We start from the raw sequence: 23,938 nt of genomic DNA on the forward strand, positions 1-23,938 counted from the left end.
TGCCCAATACACTTGTGCCGTATGAGACCCTTGGCATATAACACTGAGCAATAAACAAGAAAAAATTCAGAACTGAGCAGCAAGGTTTGCCTTGTGCGAGTACCCGAGAACCAATAGTTGCATTGGCAACAAAAGTGAAACAGAGTGGGAAATTCTTTCATGTCAAGGAAGAAAATGATACTTCACATTTTCATTCAAATATGTACAAACAAGAAGAGCATTTAAAAGAAAACACTGGCCCCACTGTGTCTTTTTATTCAGAACACTGATTTAGGGTTTTAGAATACCATACCAGAACTAACATTTACGTTATTTTTTGTTTGTTCTGTTAGGGAATGGAAATGTGTTTCAGATCAGCATGCGTGTTGTGTTATTGAAGAAGCGTTTTTTTTTTCTTTATTCTACACTGCAACCTTTCAATTGCTGAGCACCTGGCTAGAGTTATGAATAAAAAATGAGTAAATAAAAATCCATAAGATTTCGTTGTTTCTTTTAAAAATGTGAATACAGGTGTGCTTGAAACACGGCATATACTGGGTGTTCAAGCTAACTTTAGCCAAGGGTTAGAAATAAAACATTTCAGATAAGCTTGAGAAGCTGCTTGTATACAGCTGCCAGCCATCTGGTGCAATGTTTTATTTTGCAATTAACTAACTCGTAATTAAGATAATCTTTCTAACTTAGTAAGTATTGCCTTTAGACAATAAATGTAGAGCACACTCTGAAACTGTCATTATTTATTTCCGATAAGGAAGGCCTCACGTGTATCGTTTCTTGCAAGCTTTAAAGGAAGCCCGCGAAATACAAAAAATGTCCTGTGACTAATGCATTCATGCGCCATGATTGTGGTGCTCTGATCGTGGTCTGAGTGGACGAAATTAGCTGCGGTCATGACTCGACAGCCTGCAGTCCCAGCGGTAGGCTGATGTGTTGGGGATGGCTGCAGCCAGCGCGGTGAGCTTGCTGCGACTTGCATCGTCACGTGTGCCAACTGCCTGAAGCGGACATAGAAACCACCGCAGTCATATCGGCCTGCCACTGCAACGAGGTCATGGAACTATGGCCACAGTTGATTTCATTCACTGAAACCAAGGTTGAGAGTAGCACAATCTTGGGCGCCAGTCACGTGATATTTTTTGTATTTTGCGGGCTTTCTTTAGAGCTTGAATAATCGATACACGTTAGGCTTTATTTATCAAAAATAAATAAAATGGGGGTTTTGGAAGGTGCTCTCAAACCCTGCAAATCACTTTTGTCGAAGGCAATAGTTGGTAAATTAGAAAGAGTATCTTAATTACTAATGAGTTGGCTCCAACACAAGGAATGTGCCAGTCACGTGATATTTTGTTTGTATTTCGCGGGCTTCCTTTAGAGCGTGGACAATCGATACAGGTGAGGCTATCTGTAATCAGAAATAGATGAAATGGGGGTTTTGGAAGGTGCTCTCCAACCCGGCAAATTCATTTATTGTCAAAGGCAATAGTTAGCAAATTATAAAGATTATATTAATTACTAATGAGTTAATTCCGACACAAAAATTCCCTGTGGTGCGCCAGATGGCTGGCAGCAGTATACAAGTGGTTTCTTTGGTCCAACTCAATTTTTATTTTTTAACCCTTGGCTAAAGTTAGCTTGGACACTCTGTACACATGATAAAACAGATTCACTGCCTTCCATGCTAGTGACCCACTTACCCAACCTCAAAAATGAAGCAACAGGAAAAGTCATCCAAAATTTAATCTATGAATATTTAGACTCCATCTCCTTTGTTAACTACGCAATCCAACAAAGCACATCACCATCATTAAAGTGAAGCCCTGCATCTGAAACTAATAATGTCCTCCAAGTACGATCGCATGGTTCAACGTGCGGTCGCATCATGACCAAAATCAAAATAAATCTGACCACCCGCTACACAGGGCGCCATGAAAGTGGCGTGTCATCATTTCGTGCATCACTGACCTATAACGCCGGTATGATAAAACCGAGATAAAGACATACATATAACAACACGCTTACTCGCTGCATACCTTGTCCCACAACTGTCCCATGAATCGCACAACATCGTCGTTCACCGAAATGGTGCCCGTTTCACGTATCTTCTCAACGAGGTCTTGCCGCGAGGAGCTCTTCTGGGCCATGTTAACCAGAAATTGAGTAACATAGCGATCGCTCAAACCCAAAATGGAGTGCAGCTGATCGCTGACCCACTCTTCGACGGCAGCCATGGCTGGCACCAACGGTCCTGCAAGTTGCGCTCAGCACTGTAGCTCAGCCAAGCGATCGCTGACCGGCCGACTCGCACGTTGCGCTGCGTAGTACACAACGCAACAGCCGCGTAGCACTTGACACTACATAGGCAACTGCGGAAGATTTATTTCCTGTGTTACACCTCGGTCTTCACTGGTTGACGACGCGATCTGCACCGTTAGTACGCAAAACGGACGTCGTTTAACCGTTAGCTAGTACCATGGTTGGAAACAACAACACACGGGAACACGGGGAAAACGACGACATGTCGAATGCGCGCCGCCATGTCAGGGGAAGTGCGCTTGCATAGATGGTCATGGAGATGGGAACAGAAGAAGCTCTGAAGTCATAATGGTTGAAGCCGGAAGTCGGGTCTCTCAGCTTGTTTCAGCGAGCCTTGTTTAGAATATTTTTCTATTTTCTTAGTTCCTATGAAATATACTTGAAGCATGGAGGAAGGAAAGAACTAAGGAGAGGCCCTGACGTCACTTTTTTGAAGCCGGACGCTGCAACGTCTCTCCTTCTCTTTTACCCACCGCCTTTTCTTGGGTGATGCTACATTCACACCAAATCGGTCTAGGGGCGGGGCCTCTGCTTTACAAGCGACCAATGACATCATGGCGTCGGCAAAAAAACACATATAAAAAAAGCTTTGCTCCGGCGCGGCGGCTGCGTGGAAAGCGTCGCCGAGGTAAATCGCCAGCTGCTTCAACTTTTGAGCCATAACGGCCGCTTGTGTACCCTGCACTCGTTGTGGCAAGCCAGCAGCGGGAACCTAAAATTCCTTATGCTAGCATAAGCAGTCTTTCCAGCTATTTATTCACTTTTTTTTGCAAATCTTCGCCTAAAGAGCGCGCGAATATCGTTCAGTTTCACACTATAATATAGCTGCGGCAACAGAAATGTGAATGATGATTAAACAAACTTACTATGTGCACTCGATGTGAGCTTAGAGATATTGTTCTTGAACGATACCTTTAATTGTGATCATTCGAACCGCGCATTTGCGGAGTTACGTCGATCATCAAAATTATAGGCTTATCGATATATACCTGCATATTACGCAACTTAATTCTATGCAGCTAATAAAATGGCATATTTTTAGCTAGCATTTAATCCAAGTGGCGTTTCGGCGGCACTTACCTCGATCATGCACAGAACCTTCATGATGGGGTCGTCATTGAATTCACCAGCTGGCATATACTATATATATATATATATATATATATATATATATATATATATATATATATATATATATATATATATATATCCATTTTACTTTCGGGATCTTAATTTTTTTCATTTTATACATATGTATATACGGTCCCACTTAATTAACAATAATAATTAAACCGTTAAGCAAAATAAATAAAGAAAATAAGCTGATTATAACAGTAATGTTTACCATGTCTCTCACAGCAGCATTCATCAAAGCTGCATTTTTATTATGCCTGCCCTCATTCGATCATACCGTTCTAATTAAAAAAAAATCATTTTTTTAACTGGACAAAAATCTTTAACAGCTAGTTAAGCTCGTGGGGCTATTCTGGACCTAACTGGCTCCAGCTGGAACCAACTGACGATTTTTCCATAAACTATACCCTAAATGGTGAAGATTTCTGCTTGATATAGTTTAAAAAAAAATCTCAGAACTGAACACAGAGCTCCCATGCCCTCCATAAATTTAGCAGAACATACAGTACCTGTAGCTTTCACACCATGCATCAACTTTTCTATGCAAGTAAAAGCAATCGATACATTCATTTTCTTGTAGAAGGCATGATATGCAGGGAAGACTTCGAAGCCATTGAAAATTCAATTAAGTTTATTTATTATGTACATTATTTACATTGGAATGAACGCAATTTCATTACAAAGAAGAACAAAAAAAAAACGAAGCCATGTGCAGGAATTAAAATTTAGACAAACAGAGATGAACTATGCATGCAATAAAAAATACATGAGAAACATACATATATAGTGTGCACTGTCTGTAAAAACAAACTAAAGAAAGGATAATTTGCACATGGCATACAGTGCGTGTGACTCAAGTGTATGCATAGCAATAATGGCATAACATGGTAAGCACTCTTTTTTTTTTTTTGGAAGTATTATGAGTGCTTTTCAATGCACACCATTGCCATCATGTTGACCGCACCCACGGCAGGGAAAAGGCCTCTGCCATATACATCAGCTAATTAACCGTGTCTTGTGCCAGCTGCACCCGCCTAGTCCTCACAAACTTCCTGATCTCATTCACCCACCTTTCCGCCTCCCTCTGTGACGTTTGCCTTCTTTTGAAATGCAGTCAGTTACCCTATAGCAACCAACGGCTAGCTTGCCCAAATATTAAATGCCCTGCCATGTCCATTTGTTCTTGGTTTCAACTAAAATATTAATAACTCACGTTTATTCCTGACCACTCTCTCTGCTTACTTACTGTCTCTTAGTGTTAAATCTATCGTTTTCTATATCAAAACTGTCTGCATTGTCTAAAAGTTATGTTGAAACCTTTTTATTAGTCTTCTCATTGCTGCCCAATAGGCAGTACCAAAAAGATACAGCTGTCAGATATACTATTTACTTTTTGAGGTATACTACTGGGCAGCTGCCATTCATGATCTGAGAGCTAGTACCTGCCAAATGTACTCCAAGTCAATTTTATTCTTCTAGTTATTTGACTGCCATAGAAGAGACAGGCGGTTGCTATACCTGTATTTATGACATATTTCCTAACCACTTCGAGGTCCTTGCTACCTATCGTAAACTCCTATCTGCTATCCTAGCCTGTTAAGTGTTACTTTCATTTTCTCCATATAAAATTTTAGTCCTATTGTTCTACCTTGCCTGTTTAAATTCGCCCCCTGAGTTACTTTGCACCATTATCAATGAATCACAGGTTACTGAGGCATCGTCCTATATCCTTCAGTAAAAAAACAAAAACAAATGCTGAATTACTTGGTGTGTGTGTCTTGTCCTCCCCTTTTGTCCGTGTGTATAATTGCGCTGTTCCCCCTTGCAATGAACCAACTAGCCCGCAACGTTTTGTTCAAGTTTATTTGGTGAAATGAGGGATAGGGCAAAACTTTGCCTTTCTAAGCCAATGACTGTAATGGTTTCATTTGTCGTGCAGGTGCCTTCGTTTAGGGAAAGGCTTCAGAGATGAACATTCCTTTACTGGTGAATTTTGTACATGCAAGCCAGAACTATCTGGCACAGAACTGGCTTGCCTTCTGAAAGCATAGTAAAAAAAATAATTAATTTCGGAGAGAACTTCCTCGTCATGACAATGATAAAAAATTGAACTGCACTTTTCCCAGCCTTTCACAATTTGTCTATGCATTTCTGAAGGCCCTATAGGGGGTATTCCCGTGACGTCACAGCTGACGTCAGTATGCAGCCGACGCCATCTTTGCGTCCTGTTCTGACTAGTACTAGTACGGGGCGGCGGTTAGCTTAGCTGGGGCCGTATTACGGACCGCTCTATAATTGAGAGCGCTCTAAAACGCCCGCTCCTATTGGTCGCCGTCGCCATCTTGAAAAGTTGCGTCACGGGATGCTGCGATTGCGTCGCGGAGGCGAAAAAACAGATGACGTCGCGCACCTAATTATGCCCGTAGTTTTAGACTATTTTTGTAGAGCGCGATGAGACGGTCTAAAACGTTTTAGAGCGAGTTATAGAGCGAAAATGGCGGCGGCGTCCGCGGTGGAGTGGTGTGAGTGGTGGCTGCGGCGCTGAAGCGGCAACGCCGGCGCGAGCAACGACGAAGGGCGGTGTGTGAGAATGCGTTCTACTTGTTCGGCGAGTTGTTCCGACGCCTATTTCGACTTGAAAATGCGAAAGCGGAATGGTGGTGCGATGAATACGCCGATGAACTGTGATGGAGCTCGCAGTCGACCGCTCTTGACGGTGCGGCTGTCATGCGTGCTTCGATCTTTTTTTTTTTTTTTGCCTCCGGAGGATTTCGTCTCCGCAGGTAGTCGGCCTCTCATAACTGACGGTGAGCAAGTGCGTGCGGGCTGAACTCAACTACTGCAAAGTTGGCGCTGAAGGGTGGTTGGGATCCGCAGTGCGCCCAAAGCAAAAGGCGGAGGCGAAGGCGAAGGCGACATACAGTGCAAAACGAATGAAAACGAGCGAGGTTGGTAGTGTACGCTCAACCGCGTTGCTTTTCCCCGTGCTCGTTCTAACTGAAGCATTTTTGTGTGAGACGTTCGTGTGGACATAAGTTTATTTTGCCTGTGCTCCGCGATCGATGTTTCTTTTGTTTCTGTTTCCTAAAGAAAAATAAAGCCCCGATTACACTGCTTTCTATATGATTTCTCCGCGCATTTAGGACCATCACACAGTACCTTGACATCAGACGATGCGCAAAAGCCGGCACTATAGCCGTGGAATCAGCTGTTTTACTGAAAATCGCCATTTTTACGGTTTTTTTACCTCTGCCAGCGCGCCCTCGCGGCAAAAGAAGCTACCCACGAGAGCGTTTAATTGCAAAACTGTAGCTGCTTCTTGATTTTTTTTATGACATTGAACTTTAAATGCGGCTTCTTGAAAATATAAAACTTTAGTTAATTTATTCACACGCTATATCTATAAAAAAGTTAGCAAACTGCTCCTTGACGTGCGAATAAACTTGTGTCCGTGAAAATAAGCGGCCCGGGGCGGCACCCTGGCGATCATTGGTTGATTCCGATTTTCGTCACGCGTTGACGTCTCGCCGAGACGTCACGGCGTCGTCATTTTGACGTCACGCTCTATAACTTTAGAGCGAGAACCGTAATTCGGCCCCTGTTCGTGCGTGTCCGTTTGCTCTGTCACTCTGCCTCATGCCAGCACCGTTGTTATGAATACTCAATCAGGATCATGAGTGGCAGTTCGATTTATCGGCAAAGTGTGCGCGATGCGGACAGAGACCTGTACGAAACAAAACTGTATCAACCCGTGTGCAGCCGATATGCGCCACTGCACGGTAAGCGTCGGCCTGTGCCCACGCATAAAATATATGTGCGACATTCATGAATTCCTTGTCCTACGGACGAGCTTCGTCCCAAGAAACCAATCGAAGCCTACTGACCACTCGAAGAACGCAACTACGTTACAAGCGGCTGGGTTAAGAGCCGCGGTTGAAGCAGACGAACTCGCTCATTGTGCAATTACGTGCGTGCCGTCCAACGTTTATACCAATTAAAGCGCCGAGTTTTTGTAGCTGATATTCTGCATAGAAATGGCGTTTGGTAGTCAGGATCTTTTATACAAGACTTGTTTGATGTACTTGCCTCAATCGGTCAGAAGAAGTCGGATGTTTGCATCGTCTGTGGCGGTAAGGAAGCAAAAGAAACCGCTGCCACAGGCCACAGGGATGACACCGGTGGCGCCACCTCGTTGCCTTGAGGGCTCGAAATACCTTTTTGCAACGAAACTCTTGAAATACAGCGCAGTTTTGGACAAGCTAAACTTGATTTGTTATTAGAGATAAATAAGTTTATAAAGTTCTTCAAACCTTCTGCAAAACAACTCTGCCCGCCTACGTTCCTTCACCGAATCTGCATGCGGTCTGCTTTGATTAGCAGCCGACACAGACGATGCCAACATCCGACTTCTTCTGATCGAATGAGGCAAGTACGTCAAACACAAAGTTTAGTGAGCCCTCTTTGAAGGATTTTATTGCAGCAAAACACGACGAGGAGGTGTTGGCGGCGCGCTGCATGCATGCGCATGACTAGAAGCGATACATTACCGCGCTGCTGTGCATTGAGTGCGTGAAGAACAGTCGTGCCCGGATAGTGACAAGAGCTGGCTGCTAGGGCACATCCGGCAGGTTCCAGTCCAGCCCATTTTAAAATACATTTCTCATATGCCATGATACTTGTGCGGTTGAGCCGTGCCAGCCATACGTGACGTCGCATCTCGGTGAGGTACGTCTCGTTCGAGTGGAGTTGTTCGTGTGTACTTCTGGAACCTTAAAATGCCGAGGTCGTTTGCGCAGCTCTTCAGCTTCCGTTGTTTACACTGTGCACGCGTCTATTACAGTCTACGATAGCTCAGTGAACAACATATAGCTGCGGATGCCACTGCTTGCAGAACCGCACGACAGCATTTGATACGTACGTTCGCCCTATTCGTTCCGTGGACACAAAAAATGGCCGACTGCGCCTCAATTACCCACAATGCACCGCGAACAGTGCTTCAGTGAATACCCTCTATAGGAACTGCTGGCTCAGACACTGCAGCCTCAGAGGTTTCTGTTGAGTCTTTCTTAACTGTTTATGGTCATGGAATGTTGACGCGGTCGATGCCCTCGAATCAAGCTCTGTTCGTTGTACTAACGGGGACGAAACTTTTCAGGGCTCGTCATGGAATCGAAGAAGAATGTATATAACTGGTGTCAAACACATAAAAGTTGGACCCGCATATATGTCACAGCATATATGCGGCACTTTACAGAAAACAATATTTTCTCGTGTCCTGCAAAGTTTTGCCGCCGATGAATATATGCATAGTACCGCTTTTACAACATATATATTTTAACAGTTAATTCAAATAACCTCATTAAGCTGCCGTCAACACCATTTTTAATATTTTCTCCGCGCGCGCTTCAACAAAGAAATACCGAGTACTTCCGAAATACCGCGAAATACCGAGTGTATATGCACGCGCGCGCACGCACACACACACACACACACACACACACACACACACACACACACACGCACACACACACACACACACACACACACACACACACACACACACATATATATATGAAGGAAAGAAGCCAACAGTCGGCGAGGCCAAGGAAAGCGTTGGGGATGGTACTTTGTCTTTTTTTTAATGTTTACTTGGATATCACAGAGATTAGTAATGTAATCTGTTTAGGGGAAAGATAATTAAACACAAAGTAGAAGAAAAAACAACGTGCCGATGGTGGGAACCGAACCCACGACCTCCGAATAACGCGTCCGGTGCTCTTCCAACTGAGCTACATCGGCCGCTGTCCCCCCCTGCTACTTTCCTGGGTATTTATGTTGTCTGTATACGAACCTTGAGAGTGTTCACCAGCGCCGCCCTCAGCCAAGGCGGCGGACGTGGAACGTCCTAATTGTTACCGCCAGCGTCACGTAGAACGTGATCAAGAGCGAGGGCGAAAACTGTGCTGGAACCCTCTTACGCTACCTATGGCTTCAAGACTGCCAGAACCGAGACCCCCGTAAGCTACAAGCAGATCAATTAAGGGGAAAATGAGGGTGCTCGTTATAATACATGAAGGAAAGAAGCCAACAGTCGGCGAGGCCAAGGAAAGCGTTGCGGATGATACTTTATGTCTTTTTTTTTAATGTTTACTTGGATATCACAGAGATTAGTAATGTAATCTGTTTAGGGGAAAGATAATTATATATATATATATATATATATATATATATATATATATATATATATATATATATATATATATATATATATATATAGTGAGATGTGGATTTAATAGTTCGTTTGAACGTCTAGCGCTGCCAGTAATTCGGGCAGAGCAGGGTCGAATTGCCAGCCGCAGGGCACAGCTTCAGCACGAGAGATGGGCGCCAGAGCCAAGCGATGGTGATGGCGATGCCGCAGCATTTTCCGTTCTTTGTCTTCTTTACATTTCCCCCACGTGAAGAAGTCGCCATCCTGGCGACTCAGGGAGAAGAGACGACCAGAGGGTTGTAATATGGCTTGAGGCGGCTAACGTGGACAATCTCGCGGCCGCGACGGCGGTGGTCGGAAGAAGGGGTGACTGGCTCGATGACGTAGTTCACAGGGGATGTGCGTTCCAAGACGCGATAAGGTCCGTGGTATTTGGTGTCTAGTTTGTTGGTGGCAGGAACGCATAGCCAAACGAAGCTGTCGGCCTGGAACGTGGGAGCAGGAGTATCGGTATCATGCTGATCTTTGCGATAGCCTTGAGTGTTGGAGGTAAACGTGCGAGCTAGCTGACGGCATTCCTCGGCCTTCTGTACAATGTCTGACAAAGCACTGTACTCAGAGGCATCTGGATGGTATGGCAAAATTGTGTCCAGAGTACATGATGGTTCACGGCCGTATAAGAGGAAGAAGGGCGAAAAACCAGTTGTTGCTTGGGTGGCAGTGTTGTACGCGAACGTTACGAATGGCAGTACTTGGTCCCAGTTCGAGCTTCCAGATTCAGATGTAACATACATTGCGAGCATGTCCCCAAGCGTACGGTTGAAGCGCTCCGTGAGGCCATTTGTTTGCGGGTGGTACGCAGTTGTAGCTCGATGTATCGATTTATAAGACGACAGGAGCTCTTGGACTACTTCGGAAAGAAAGACACGACCTCTATCACTCAGTAGCTCGCGGGGGGCGCCGTGTCGAAGAATGAAGTGGTGCAGAAGAAAATGGGCTACCTCTCGAGCTGTCGCCGCGGGAAGTGCAGCAGTCTCGGCGTAACGGGTCAGGTGGTCGACGGCGACGATGACCCATCGATTACCAGCGGCACTGCATGGTAGCGGACCATAGAGGTCGATTCCCACGCGATCAAACGGGCGAGCTGGACACGGTAAAGGCTGAAGAGGGCCAGCAGGGTGGCGAGAGATCTTGCGTTGTTGACAGGCGGTACAAGAGCGAATGTAGCGACGTACGAAATTGTACATTCCCCGCCAGTAGTACCTTTGACGAATTCGATCATATGTTTTGAGGACGCCGGCATGAGCGCTTTGCGGGTCACTATGATGGTGGGCACAAACCTTGGAGCGGAGGTGGCGCGGAATGACAAGAAGCCACGTTCTGCCGTCTGAGTTGTAGTTCCTTCGGTAGAGAAGGCCTTCCCGAATGGCGAAATGGGAGGCCTGTCGGCGGAGTGCCCGAGGATGCGTAGCCGCGGAAGTAGTGCCAAGGATATCTAGCAGGTTAGAAACCCAAGGATCTTGTCGTTGCTCGAAAGGCATATCCTCAATGGTGAGTGCTGACAAGAGTGTTTGAGGAGGGGACGATGAGTTAGGCGAGCACACCGGTGACCGAGAAAGAGCGTCGGCGTCAGAGTGCTTGCGGCCAGAGCGGTACACTACACGGATGTCGTATTCCTGAAGCCTGAGAGCCCAGCGCCCGAGACGGCCAGACGGATCCTTGAGAGACGCGAGCCAGCAGAGAGCGTGATGATCTGTAACTACCTCGAAGGAGTGGCCGTATAAGTAAGGGCGGAACTTCGTTACAGCCCACACGATTGCTAAGCACTCCTTTTCGGTAACGGAGTAGTTGGACTCGGCTTTGGTGAGAGCACGGCTGGCGTAGGCGACAACGTATTCGGAGAAGCCAGGCTTGCGCTGGGCGAGGACGGCGCCGAGGCCGACACCACTGGCATCGGTGTGAAGTTCTGTAGGTGCAGTAGGGTCGTAATGGCGAAGGATTGGCGGTGACGTTAGAACATTGCGCAGTGTCGCGAATGCATCATCGCAGGCTGGCGACCAAGAGGAGAGGTTAGGGGTGCCTTTCAAGAGCTGTGTAAGGGGGGCTATAATGGTTGCGAAATTCCGAACAAAACGACGAAAGTACGAGCAGAGGCCCACGAAGCTTCGCAGTTGTTTCAAAGTGGTCGGTTTCGGAAAGTCAGCGACGGCGCGCAGCTTCTCAGGATCAGGCAGAACTCCATCTTTACACACAACATGTCCGAGTATTGTGAGCTGCCGGGCACCAAAGCGGCACTTTTTGAGGTTCAGTTGAAGACCGGCGCGGGTTAGGCAGGTGAAGACCTGGCGAAGTCGAGTCAGGTGGGTCGGGAAGTCGGTTGAAAAGACGACGATATCATCAAGGTAGCATAAACAGATGTTCCATTTCAGGCCGCGCAGTACAGTGTCCATCATTCTTTCAAATGTGGCTGGGGCGTTACAGAGTCCGAATGGCATAACATTAAATTCGTATAGTCCGTCTGGAGTAATAAAGGCGGTCTTAGGACGATCCGCCTCTGCCATGGGCACCTGCCAATACCCGGAGCGTAAATCGAGTGAGGAAAAGAATTCTGCGCCTTGCAAGCAGTCTAGGGCATCGTCGATTCGTGGGAGGGGGTACACATCACGACGAGTGATTTTGTTGAGACGGCGATAATCAACACAAAATCGTATGGAGCCATCCTTCTTTTTAACTAGGACCACAGGAGACGACCATGGGCTACAGGATTCTCTAATTATTCCGCGTTGGAGCATGTCATCGACTTGTTGGGCAATAACACGGCGCTCAGTCGGCGACACACGATACGGCCGCTGATGGAGAGGTGGATGAGCGCCAGTGTCGATGAGGTGGGAAATGGTCGTCGTGCGGCCCAAGGAAGATTGCGGGATGTCGAAGGAGGAGCGGAATTGGTGTAGAAGGTCAAGAAGTTGCTCGCGGTGGCGCGGCTCTAGAGCGCTGTCCACAGAATGGTCAAAAAGGTCCCGCTGTAGCGGATCGGAAGCCACACGAGTTGGGGTCAAGGCGTCAACTTGGCAAACAGGGAATGACACATCATCAAAGGCGAACAGAAGGTCCACGGGCTCGATGCGGCCAAGGCACTCCCCTTGGATCAACATAGCGGGAGACGCAAGAGGATTGGCTACCAGAAGTGTGCTAGCGCCGTTGTTCATGTCAAGGACGGCAAACGGCAGCGGTAAGTGGCGGCGGCGGCAGACAACGTTAGAGGGCCCAAAGAGGACTATCGCGGCGGTGGTAAAAGAGGCAGTGAGGGGAACCAGAACAGCGCTTCCGGGTGGGATGGTTGTGTCATGAGCTACGAGGAGTTTGGTCGCAAAACGAGGACACGGCTCGTGGAACAGGGCATCAGACGGTGCATCACTCGATTCAATGAGCTCTACTTGAGGACTGGCGCAGTCAATGATAGCATGATGCTGGGACAGGAAATCCCAGCCGAGAATGACGTCATGAGAACATGTGGGGAGAACGACGAATTCGATGATGTACAAGGCTGCAGCAATGACGACGCGAGCAGTGCAGATAGCTGTCGGCTGTATACTGTGAGCGGATGCGGTACGAAGCGATAGTCCCTCGAGAGGCGTAGTCACTTTTCGGAGGGAGCGGCAGAGTTTTTGGCTGATAACTGATACAGCGGCACCGGTGTCGACGAGCGCAAGAGTATGAACACCTTCAACGATGACAGCAGTAACATTCGCGGGATTAAGACGAGGACTTTGAAATTCTGTCGAATACGCAGTTCGTGCCTCGCGAACTGCGGCGGTTAGTTTTCCGGCTGAGTAGCGGGTCGTCGGCGCATTGGCGAAATGGAGCGGCGACGTGGTGATGGCGAACGACGAGGCAGGAAGTCCGGAGGGTCAGGGGATGCTGTTGGAGGACCCGATGGGACGGGGAATTGGGGGGCCAAATAAGGTGGCGCAGGCCGCGCAGCAAAGGCCATATTTATTCGGCGCCGGCAGTAGCGTGTAGTGTGCCCAGGGATGCCGCAGTGGTAGCAAATAGGCCTGTTGTCTGCAGTGCGCCATGGAGATGGTGTCTGACGCAAGGGGGGAGCAAACGCTGTTGGTGCCGAACGCATAGGGGGCGAAGCATAGGCATATGCTGGCTCAGGAGGTGGACTTGAAGTAACTTCGGCATATGAGCGACGCAATACCTGGGGAGGAGCCGGCGCGAATGCTGGAGCATAGCTCAGTGGCGCAACGCCGGACGATGAAATTGTGGGCGTGGGGAACGGCATTGAGGGTGCGACCGGAGGTGATTGAAGAACAGAATTAGGGAGGACTTCAGATACATGCTGTTGGATTGCACGGCGAAGCTCCGGAACAAGGCCAGTTGGTGACGACTCCTTAACATATGGCTGCAGGGACAGTTGTCGTGCGACCTCCTGACGTACAAAAGCCTTGATGTTTTCAGAGAGGCTAGATGACTCCCTCTCCGCGGCTAGTCCAGCAAGTGATGCTTGAGGCTGGCGAATCAAAACACGCTCCTTGCGGAGTTCGTCGTAGCTTTGACATAGGTCGTAGATTTCCTTGACCGTCGTGGGGCCTTTGGCGACGAGCATGTTGAAAGCGCCGTCATCAATTCCTATGAGGACATGACGTATCTTAACGGCCTCGGTCATGGTCGGGTCAACGCGACGACACATATCAACAATGTCCTCAATGTAACTGGTGAACGTTTCACCGGGTAGCTGCAGTCGCGACCGAAGACGCTGTTCCGCGCGGAGTTTTCGGACGGCGGGGCGGCCAAAGACATCAGAAAATTTCGTCTTGAAACTCGCCCAGGTAGTAAAGTCCGACTCGTGGTTTCTAAACCACAGATTAGCGACGTCGCTCAAGTAAAAGATGACATTGGTGAGCTTACGGTTGTCGTCCCAGTTATTGTGACGGCTGACCCGTTCGTAAGTGGTCAGCCAATCGTCGACGTCGTCATCGCTGCTTCCACTGAAGGTAGCGGGGTCCCGTTGACGAATCGCACCTGTGCAGGTGACGGGCGGAGGTAGGTGCAATGAAGTCGGCTCCGTCATTGGTGTAGTCAACGTTCTGCTGCGAAGTTCCAGGGCGAGATGGGTGCAGGGAACCTCAGATTGACCTCCACCAAGTGAGATGTGGATTTAATAGTTCGTTTGAACGTCTAGCGCTGCCAGTAATTCGGGCAGAGCAGGGTCGAATTGCCAGCCGCAGGGCACAGCTTCAGCACGAGAGATGGGCGCCAGAGCCAAGCGATGGTGATGGCGATGCCGCAGCATTTTCCGTTCTTTGTCTTCTTTACAATATATATATATATATATATATATATATATATATATATATATATATATATATATATATATATATATAGGGCCCCTGATATCATTCTTGAATCTATATATGCATGTGCATGCAGATTTGTATATGTAGTTACAGGCGGTTACAGGTGAAAGGCTAAATTCCTAGCGCTAGTTGAATGAAAAAAAAAAATCAGCTAGGTATAGCCATCATCAATTTCAAAGTGTTGCACAATTGTCACTCTTCCAGTATTCTTCGCCGAGGATGCAGATTTTTACAACTTCTTTCTCTACCCAGAAAGGCATGTCCATAAGGATTTTTGGGTCATATGATGAATCACGGAGAACATGTAAAGAGGCACTCATTTATCAGGTTCGTATAAATGACTCGCGCGCGCGCGCGCGCGCGCGCACACACACACACACACACACACACACACACACACACACACACACACACACACACACACACACACACACACACACACACACACACACACACACACACACACACACACACACACACACACACACACACACACACACACACACACACACACACACACACACACACACACACACACACACACACACACACACACACACACACACGCGCGCGCGCGCGCACACATGCACGCCCGCACATACTCTCTCTCTCTCTTTCGCGCGCACGCAAATAAATTTTGCGGAACCCTTGCTACTAACGAAAACCGTAATTATTGTTCTTAGTTACTGTATAATGTTCACATTACAGCATTGCACAGTTCGCCTTAATGCTGCCGTGCTGCAGCTAAATGGCACAAGAAAAATCGAGTGATGCTTGCATGCGTAACACATACATATATTACTGGCTAGAAGCGCCGACACTGTGAAAGGAACTTACCTTTGGGTGACGCATCGAACTCATGAAATCCGCACAGCTACTTTACGTTGTCAGCCGAGATCTCTCTAACGTTTTACAATCTTCTTCGCATTTCAAGTATCAATGTCAGTAGCCTCCTTCCTCATGTATGTTGCTGAGGTAGCGTCGCAAAATGAGCTTCTGACGTTCAGGAGCGTCACTCATGGTCGCTGGGAAACAGTGGAATGGATATAGAAGATCTAGGAGCGCGCGCGCGGATCGAAGGCCGAAAAGAACACGCGGAGCGCGCTTTTTTATTGTATGTATTTTTTGCCAATGCCATGACGTCATTGATGAAATGAAAAGCGAAGGCCCCGCCCCTAGACCGATTTGGTGTGAGTGTAGCATCACCCCCTTTTCTTTCTCCGCGAGTGTGGCCTCCGCGCATGTGGAGGTGATCTCGGAGGCCATGCTCTGCGGTGATGCCTTGTGTATGAGTTAAGTGTGGTGTTGTGTCTACGGTACTTTGTATTGTTTATGAATTTTTTTTTACGACTGGGGCACCAACATGGTGCCCGCCCGATACGAAGGGTAGAGTCAATAGATAATCATCATCATCATGCCATCCGCGTTCGCGCTCTTGGCAGCTGGCAGCATAGGGCATAGGCGGCATAGGCATGGGCATAGGCCATAGCATAGGCCACGGTGGAAGAATATGATCTTGAACCGTGGCATAGGCATAGGTATGCCGGAAAAATACAGCGCAGAGAAGGACGAGGACAAAATGAAAGACACATAGCACACACGAGCGCTGACTTGCAACAGTATTTCGAGCCTCAGAGCCTTATTATACAGATGAAACCCCCAACATCATACATGCGCATGGCGATACATTCATATCTTGTCTTAAGTATATCAACTCCTTACGAGTAAGAGCGATAGAAGGCTTGGCTACGCAAGACCCACCCAACCGATCTATCATTTCAGCTTCTATAATCTCACGAGTAAGTTGACATCGGTTTTTTTTTTCGATAACATGGCATTGTTGGTAGTCAGGATGGCACACGGACATTTCATCTGGATCGTGTTGGTTTACATTTTCGTCATTACAGTTTAGTTTACATTTCCTGCAGTGTACATCCAAAAACCCTCCTCGCTTTTCAGACACATTGTTACAATGTTCCCGGAGGCGGTCGTTCAAGCACCTACCGCTTTGCCCTACATAGCTTTTCCCACATTTCAAAGGGATGCTGTAGACCACTGAACACGAACATTCTACAAACTTTGTACGGTGGTTCTTCTTGCAATTAGGGTTTCTTGAACCACCGGGCCTTGTCAATCTGCACAACTTCTGCAGCTTATCGGGGGCAGAAAAGACAACTTTCACATTCTCCCGTTCACCGATCTTTTTCAGGCGATGAGACAGGCCATGAATACGCGCACGGCGTCACAGCAATCCGCTTGTTAGTAGGCGGCAGTGATTTACTAGTTTCTTTTGAGCACAAGCGCTTAAGTAGGGTTTCGGCGACACTGATAATGACGTGTGGGATATCCCGCAGCTCGGAGACGAAGGATCTGTTCATTGAAGCTGGCAGCCATAAGTTCAGGACAAGATTTACACAGGGAATTTCTTAAGCACAGTGCCGCAATACCCCTCTTTACAAGTTTGGAATGTGCAGACCCAAATGGGAGCAGTGGCTTATTGGAGCGAGGTTCATACTTCCAGTAAATCTGTTCGTTACGAAATAAAAGCCTGATATCCAGAAATCTAATGCTGTCGTCAGAAGGCATCTCATGTGTTAATTCTAGAGGCGAAAAACCTGCGCGTAAAAAGGTTAATGTGTTAGCAGCTAGTTCTTCAAATGAGTCCGAACTGCAGTCAAGGAAAATTAAGAAATCGTCAACATACCTAAGAATCTTGGTTATGTTAAAATTTGGTAGACGGCTACAAAGGGCTCTGTCAAGATCAGCTAAAAATAAATCACTAAGAACTGGGGCTATACAGGTACCAATGCAAATTCCTTCCTTCTGCAGATAAGGTTGCCCCTCCCATTGGATAAAGGTTGACCGGAGATAAAAACTAAGGAGTTCCAAGAAGCCACTGCTGGACATCCCGGTCTCATTCATAAAAGCTACATTTCCAAATGTGTCGATGCAGTCCTGGACACAAGAGAGCAAACTTGACTGAGGCAACGAGTAGAACAGATCCTTAATGTCTACTGAGAACGCTCTGAGATTTTTATGCGGAAAACACTCTAGGTAATTCAAAACGGCGTCAGAATTCTTAACTAGGAAAGGGTCGTCAATGCGCAAAAGGTTGAGCTTTTTCTGAAGAAAAAGGGCAATGGAACGGGGGAATGTGAAAGTTGTCTTTTCTGCCCCCGATAAGCTGCAGAAGTTGTGCAGATTGACAAGGCCCGGTGGTTCAAGAAACCCTAATTGCAAGAAGAACCACCGTACAAAGTTTGTAGAATGTTCGTGTTCAGTGGTCTACAGCAACCCTTTGAAATGTGGGAAAAGCTATGTAGGGCAAAGCGGTAGGTGCTTGAACGACCGCCTCCGGGAACATTGTAACAATGTGTCTGAAAAGCGAGGAGGGTTTTTGGATGTACACTGCAGGAAATGTAAACTAAACTGTAATGACAAAAATGTAAACCAACACGATTCAGATGAAATGTCCGTGTGCCATCCTGACTACCAACAATGGCATGTTATCGCAAAAAAAAACGATGTCAACTGACTCGTGAGATTATAGAAGCTGAAATGATAGATCGGTTGGGTGGGTCTTGCGTAGCCAAGCCTTCTATCGCTCTTACTCGTAAGGAGTTGATATACTTAAGACAAGATATGAATGTATCGCCTACTGCGCATGTATGATGTTGGGGGTTTCATCTGTATAAGGCTCTGAGGCTCGAAATAAACTGTTGCAAGTCAGCGCTCGTGTGTGCTATGTGTCTTCATTTTGTCCTCGTCCTTCTCTCGCTGTATTTTTCCATCATGAATAACCAACACGCCCAGACTGCTACGGTATAGGTATGCCACCAGCATAGGTCCGGATAGTCAGGCGCGTGGTCAGGCGCTGCGCTTTTCACCGCGAAACCTTTCTCTTGACGGTTTGAGCGCACTTATTATTGTCGAAAAACAGTCTTGGTGGAAGACAATCGTATCGTCCTAGTACTGTCGGAGAAAAAGCATACGCTGAAATAGCTCTCGAGGAAGCGTTTAACAAATACTGTTTGGTCCAGTCTGTTATATTTTACTGTTTTATTTATTCTGCTTAACCGAAGAAGGTCTTAAGCCACGCATATTGACTGCCTGATATCCAGCGAGACAAGAAATTTGAAACAATCACCTAAATTTACACGTGGGTTGCAATACTTTGTTTTGATTAACGAAGTGTCTAAACCCACGAAACACAAAAAGAGCTAATTGACATCTAGAATATGTCTAGACCAAGAAATGGGCACTTCTAAAAGAAGTCTCATTTGCGACGTTCTGTAGACCCAAGAGCTACAAGCCTTCCTGTAGCTCCGATTTAGTTCTGCTAACGCTACGCCAGTAGAAGTCTTGAAAACTTCTCGCCAAGAAAATTTTTATACTTGTTCTAGACACAGCTTCTAGCTGTAGCTCTGCTATAGCTGTGCTAGTAGACATCTTTAAATCTTCTTGGCTAGAACGTTTCTATTCTTGTTTTAGATGTGTAACGATTTGCAGTTTCTGCTCATTGTCCTCAATTCTGCATGTGAGGTCACACAGTGCTCTGCTTTGAGAGCTTTTTTTTTTTCTAAATTTAATTAAATTACACAGTTAAGTGGGGAGAAGGCGAATTGATGAAGGCTTGCACTTTGTACAACACAATAAGACACAGCTAGAGATGCCACAAAATCAGTTGGGCTGAAGAAAATTAAAATTTAAAAATTTTTTTTATAGAATTTTAAATTTTACTCCTTTACCACTCCACCGATTATGTGCCATCTCTAGCTGTTTCTTATAGTGCTGTAGAAAATGCAAGCCTTCAACAATTCACCTTCTCCCAAGTTACCTGTAAAATTTAAAATTTGGAAAAAATGCTCTCAATGCAGACTATTGTGTGATCTTACATGCAGAATTGAGGACAATGAGCACAAACTACAAATCGCTATACGCAATAGTGAATGCACATGCTGAATGAAGAACCCATGCTTCTCCAGTCCGAATTTTTATTGCACTCAATTTACAAAAGTAAAAGCATTCGGCAAATAAACTTGTTGACAATATGTATTTGAGAAGCCTTTTTTGAAGATTCTTCTGCAAAAGTAAATTCCAAACAACCTGCACTGGCAAAAAAAGTTAGGTTACAGGCATGCATGCAAATGCACTAGTGTAAACTCACTGGGACCATCCGCCTATAAGGTTCTGCATAAAAATATTTTTTTTATAACTTGTACAGATATATAAAATCATAATGCACACTGAAGACATTGGCTGATGAGCTAAATTCAATGGCTTATCGTAAACTCCAGGTTCTGCCTTTTCCAGGAGTCTTTAAGACAGACAAGATTCCAACAACCTGCAAAGACACAAAAAAAGCTCAAAATAATCAAACGAGCCAAAGGCAGTGGCAGTTGAGCTACGCGTGTCTGAGTTTAGTGGGGTTTTTAAGAAAAGAAAAATATGCACGGAGAAAGGAAACACCAAAATACGGTGATACCACTAGCATCTATTCAAAATGCCCGGACCTACCATGAACGCCATTGAAATCATTCCCTAGTAGGCCATGCACGAAAAAAAAAAAAATTCCTCATAGCTCGCACCACAAAACGAGGTCGAGGCAGTGGCCTTATGCTTCTGGCACTGACCTACCGTGAACTTAAAGAACAGTCTTTTCTAGTATGTTTTAAGAGAAGAAAGCTTTATTCACCCTGTGCATACACAAAAAACCTTGAAGTGAGCTGAGGTTACTGTTTTGAAACCGCTACGGTGCAAAGATGACAACAAAAACGAATAGGACACCATATGCGCACAACTACCAACTATTTATTGGAAGAAAACACGAATATTCTACATCTGATGCCCGTGAAGTGCCGGAATTTTTTTAATAGACTCATATAATTCCACGTCTTCAACACGATCATTAGCAACAAAATAACCCCTCAAGATATATTACTTCAGTTCTACATTTGCTACCGCACATACTTAGCACGCATCAGTGAAGTTAACAAAGCCAATACAATACAGCTAAGTTGCTTGTTGGGCGAGTTGGTTGGACAGTATACGTTAAAACAGCGCTAGAAACACGGCCAGATAGAAAGACAAACACGCAATGTGCGTTTGTCTTTCTATCTACCCGTGTTTCTAGCGCGCTAGTTAGACGCATCTGCGGCTCAACTTCGGCGTGCTGCTTTCACCAGAAGTGGAAAGTTACTTTAAGCTCCATATCACAGCGCAGCAGTGGTTGTAAAATAGAGTGCGGGAAAGCTGCAAAATCAGCGTAAATGTCCAAGCGCGGGAAACGAAGACAGCACACCGAACACACATCATCGAGAGCACGTTGAGTGGCCGTTGAGCATGTCGAAAGACTAGAAATGATGAGTTGAACGATCGGTGCGCGCGGGTAGCAAGCAGTTGCTAGCGAATGCAGCGCCAAAATGATAATAAAGCAAACCCGGCCTACAAAACCCAACTATTACAAAAACAATTATGAATTTATTTTATTTTTTAATTTAATTTGTATGCTTTGCAAAGAAACCAGGAAAAAAAGCCTGAATTAATGAAGCAATATTGACAAATTGTAAATTTCATCGGCATCGATTAGGGCGCCACCACGCAGCAGGCTTCAGCGTGCGGAACGATGTTTGAGCGTACGATCGGCTCTCCTGCTGGCTGTTCTCTTGCCCAAGCAACGAACAACAGTGCGGCGGTTTTCTCGTGCTCACTGGCAAGCCAGAGTAGAAGCATGTCATTCGCGTGCCTCCCGTCGTCTTTCAGGACCCGTATGCTACCCAAGTGCGGCCTTACGAGCGGCAATACGGGGGTTTTCTGTTCTTGTCCAGGCAAGCTGGAATGAAGAGGCATTCGTAGCATGAAAAAAGTTGTCATTCGCGTGCCTCCCCTCGTCTTTCAGGACCGGTGTGCAATCCATGCAGCCTTACGAGCGGTAGGTTAGCTGGACCGTAAATGACGGGGCTTCGGTTCCCGCTAGAACGAACCGCAGTTTCAAAGTTCGAGATTATTTTAAAGCGGTCTCTTACCTTCTGTTCCTGATTATCAAATAATCAAGTTGAGATATTGGAATAAGGCAAAGCCGTCTAACAATTTATGTGCCATAATTATTGTTTAATTCCGTGGCTGCAATAAATCATGCGTAGAAAATGTTTGCTGTGATTCGTGAACATTCTTTGAATAGGGATTCAACATTGTGAACAGGTGGAACATGGAGTATTTTTTTGCGGACGTTTAGAAGTTAGTAAACCCTTTCTACAATAGTATTTGTGAAAAGTTTTTGAATAAACATCGCTGAGAGGACTTTGAAAAAATATCTAATTGACGTCTCCAAAAAAAAAAACATATTTGAGATGTCTTTGAAAAGGCGTCTTAGTATAGACGTGCTAAAGAAGTTTTCCAGGAAACTTCTTTCCGTCGACGTCTGTGAGACGTTTTGTTCTAGACCAAGATATTTGTAGCCTTCCAGAGCTGTTTAAAGAAGTTTATTAGACGTTATGTGTTTCGTGGGAAGGTACGTCCGACGTACCCATTCGATTCTCGTAAAGATACGGCGGACGTCGATATACAGGCTCATGGCTATATGCACGTCAAACGGTGGCCGCATTCCGCTTGCTACGCATGAATGAATCTTATCCTCTATATCAGCTAGCCGCGACTCTCAATGAGGTGCTACGAAGAGTTCATCCGTTCTAACATAGATCACGGTCTTCACTTAGGGTTGTGTATGGCAAGCATCGCTGTCACGCACGTAGCTGCAGGCGATGCTATGTACTGCACCAGCTCTACCAGCTGGCATCGAGATACGCACATTCACGAGCAGCTTTTACTTCGCACTAAACTATTACCTCGATCTGCCCGTAATGTAGGCGAGCTACTTCTAGCATTTACGCTGCCTTAGGTCTTGCATCGACCTCCGAAGATCTAGCGCTGGCACAACACACACACCTCGCCGTGCAGAACATTCGGCTGTCCAAAGTATGTATATACGCTGCATGTGAAATGCTATTATGCTCGTTCCTCACATGCAGACAGAGGAAACAGGATGTTTCTAGTTAAATTCTTCATTTAAATTCTACCTCAGAGCCGGGGCAAAGACATGCCGAATCTACTAAAGGCCTACACAGCTACTGCGGCGAGCTGCACATCGACTCGTCGAGGCGAAGACCTACTGCACCGCAATACATGAATGCACAACCGGAAAGCCGGAAGCGCGAATGCTCCGAATTCCCTACGAACAACAATGTTCTTTGGTATTTAGGGGAAGACTAGACTAAAGTGCTCAGCCTGCATCTTTTTCTCGTCGTTGAATTTTGCGTACATGTAGTTTAAACCCCCGCATGCTCGAGGTTAGCGTAACCCGACTGAACGGCCGCGTAGCTTTGAAACGAGCGGGAGATATGCATGCGTCGCCGGACTTATTGGTACGCGGTAGAAAATGCGCGCTGCACATTTCGTTGCAGAAGCTGACTCTTGGAATTTGCAGAGTGTGCTATGCAAGTGTTTGCTACTATAACCACGCATCCATGTTGTCACGGCTGGCCTACCCCGAGGCACATAAATGTTCAACCGTGGACGTATCAATGATCGAAGAGAGGACAGATTTTCACAATATTGGGCGCGAAATCGATAGCTACCAGTGCTCAGTGTTTGAGAAGTTCTGCTTTGATCATGCGCAATTCAGTGTTTCAGGTGTGGTCAGTAGCTATAAGTTTGAACAGTTCGCCTGTCAAGTCAGCGGCGCCAGCGATGGACCGGCGGAGCGATTTTCCACGCTACACCGCTGTCTCGCTAGAAAGCCTACCTAGCCGGCGTTTGACATTCAGCTGCTTTTTGTGGGCCTCGTAATTGAAAGCAACGCCTTCAGAAACGCGTTGAATGTTAAAAATGTGTTCACTTTAACAGTTTCACTCCAGGC

The 23,938-nt window shown here is 46.2% G+C and overlaps 1 protein-coding gene across 1 annotated transcript in view; it reads right to left on the minus strand.

Annotated features, from left to right (window-relative positions):
• Window positions 1-2,710, minus strand: part of l(2)37Cb (DEAH-box helicase 16 lethal (2) 37Cb) — a 98,550-nt gene extending 95,840 nt beyond the window's left edge. Inside the window, exon 1 of the mRNA XM_084609054.1 lies at window positions 2,031-2,710. Coding sequence (XP_084465180.1) covers window positions 2,031-2,228 — 198 coding nt within the window. The 5' untranslated portion in view covers window positions 2,229-2,710. The remainder of the gene's footprint in view (window positions 1-2,030) is intronic.
• Between the last annotated feature and the right edge of the window lie 21,228 nt (window positions 2,711-23,938).

This window comes from Amblyomma maculatum, chromosome 7 (assembly GCF_055883805.1).
Source record: "Amblyomma maculatum isolate TAMU_Amacu chromosome 7, ASM5588380v1, whole genome shotgun sequence".
Taxonomy (NCBI): Eukaryota; Metazoa; Arthropoda; class Arachnida; order Ixodida; family Ixodidae; genus Amblyomma; species Amblyomma maculatum.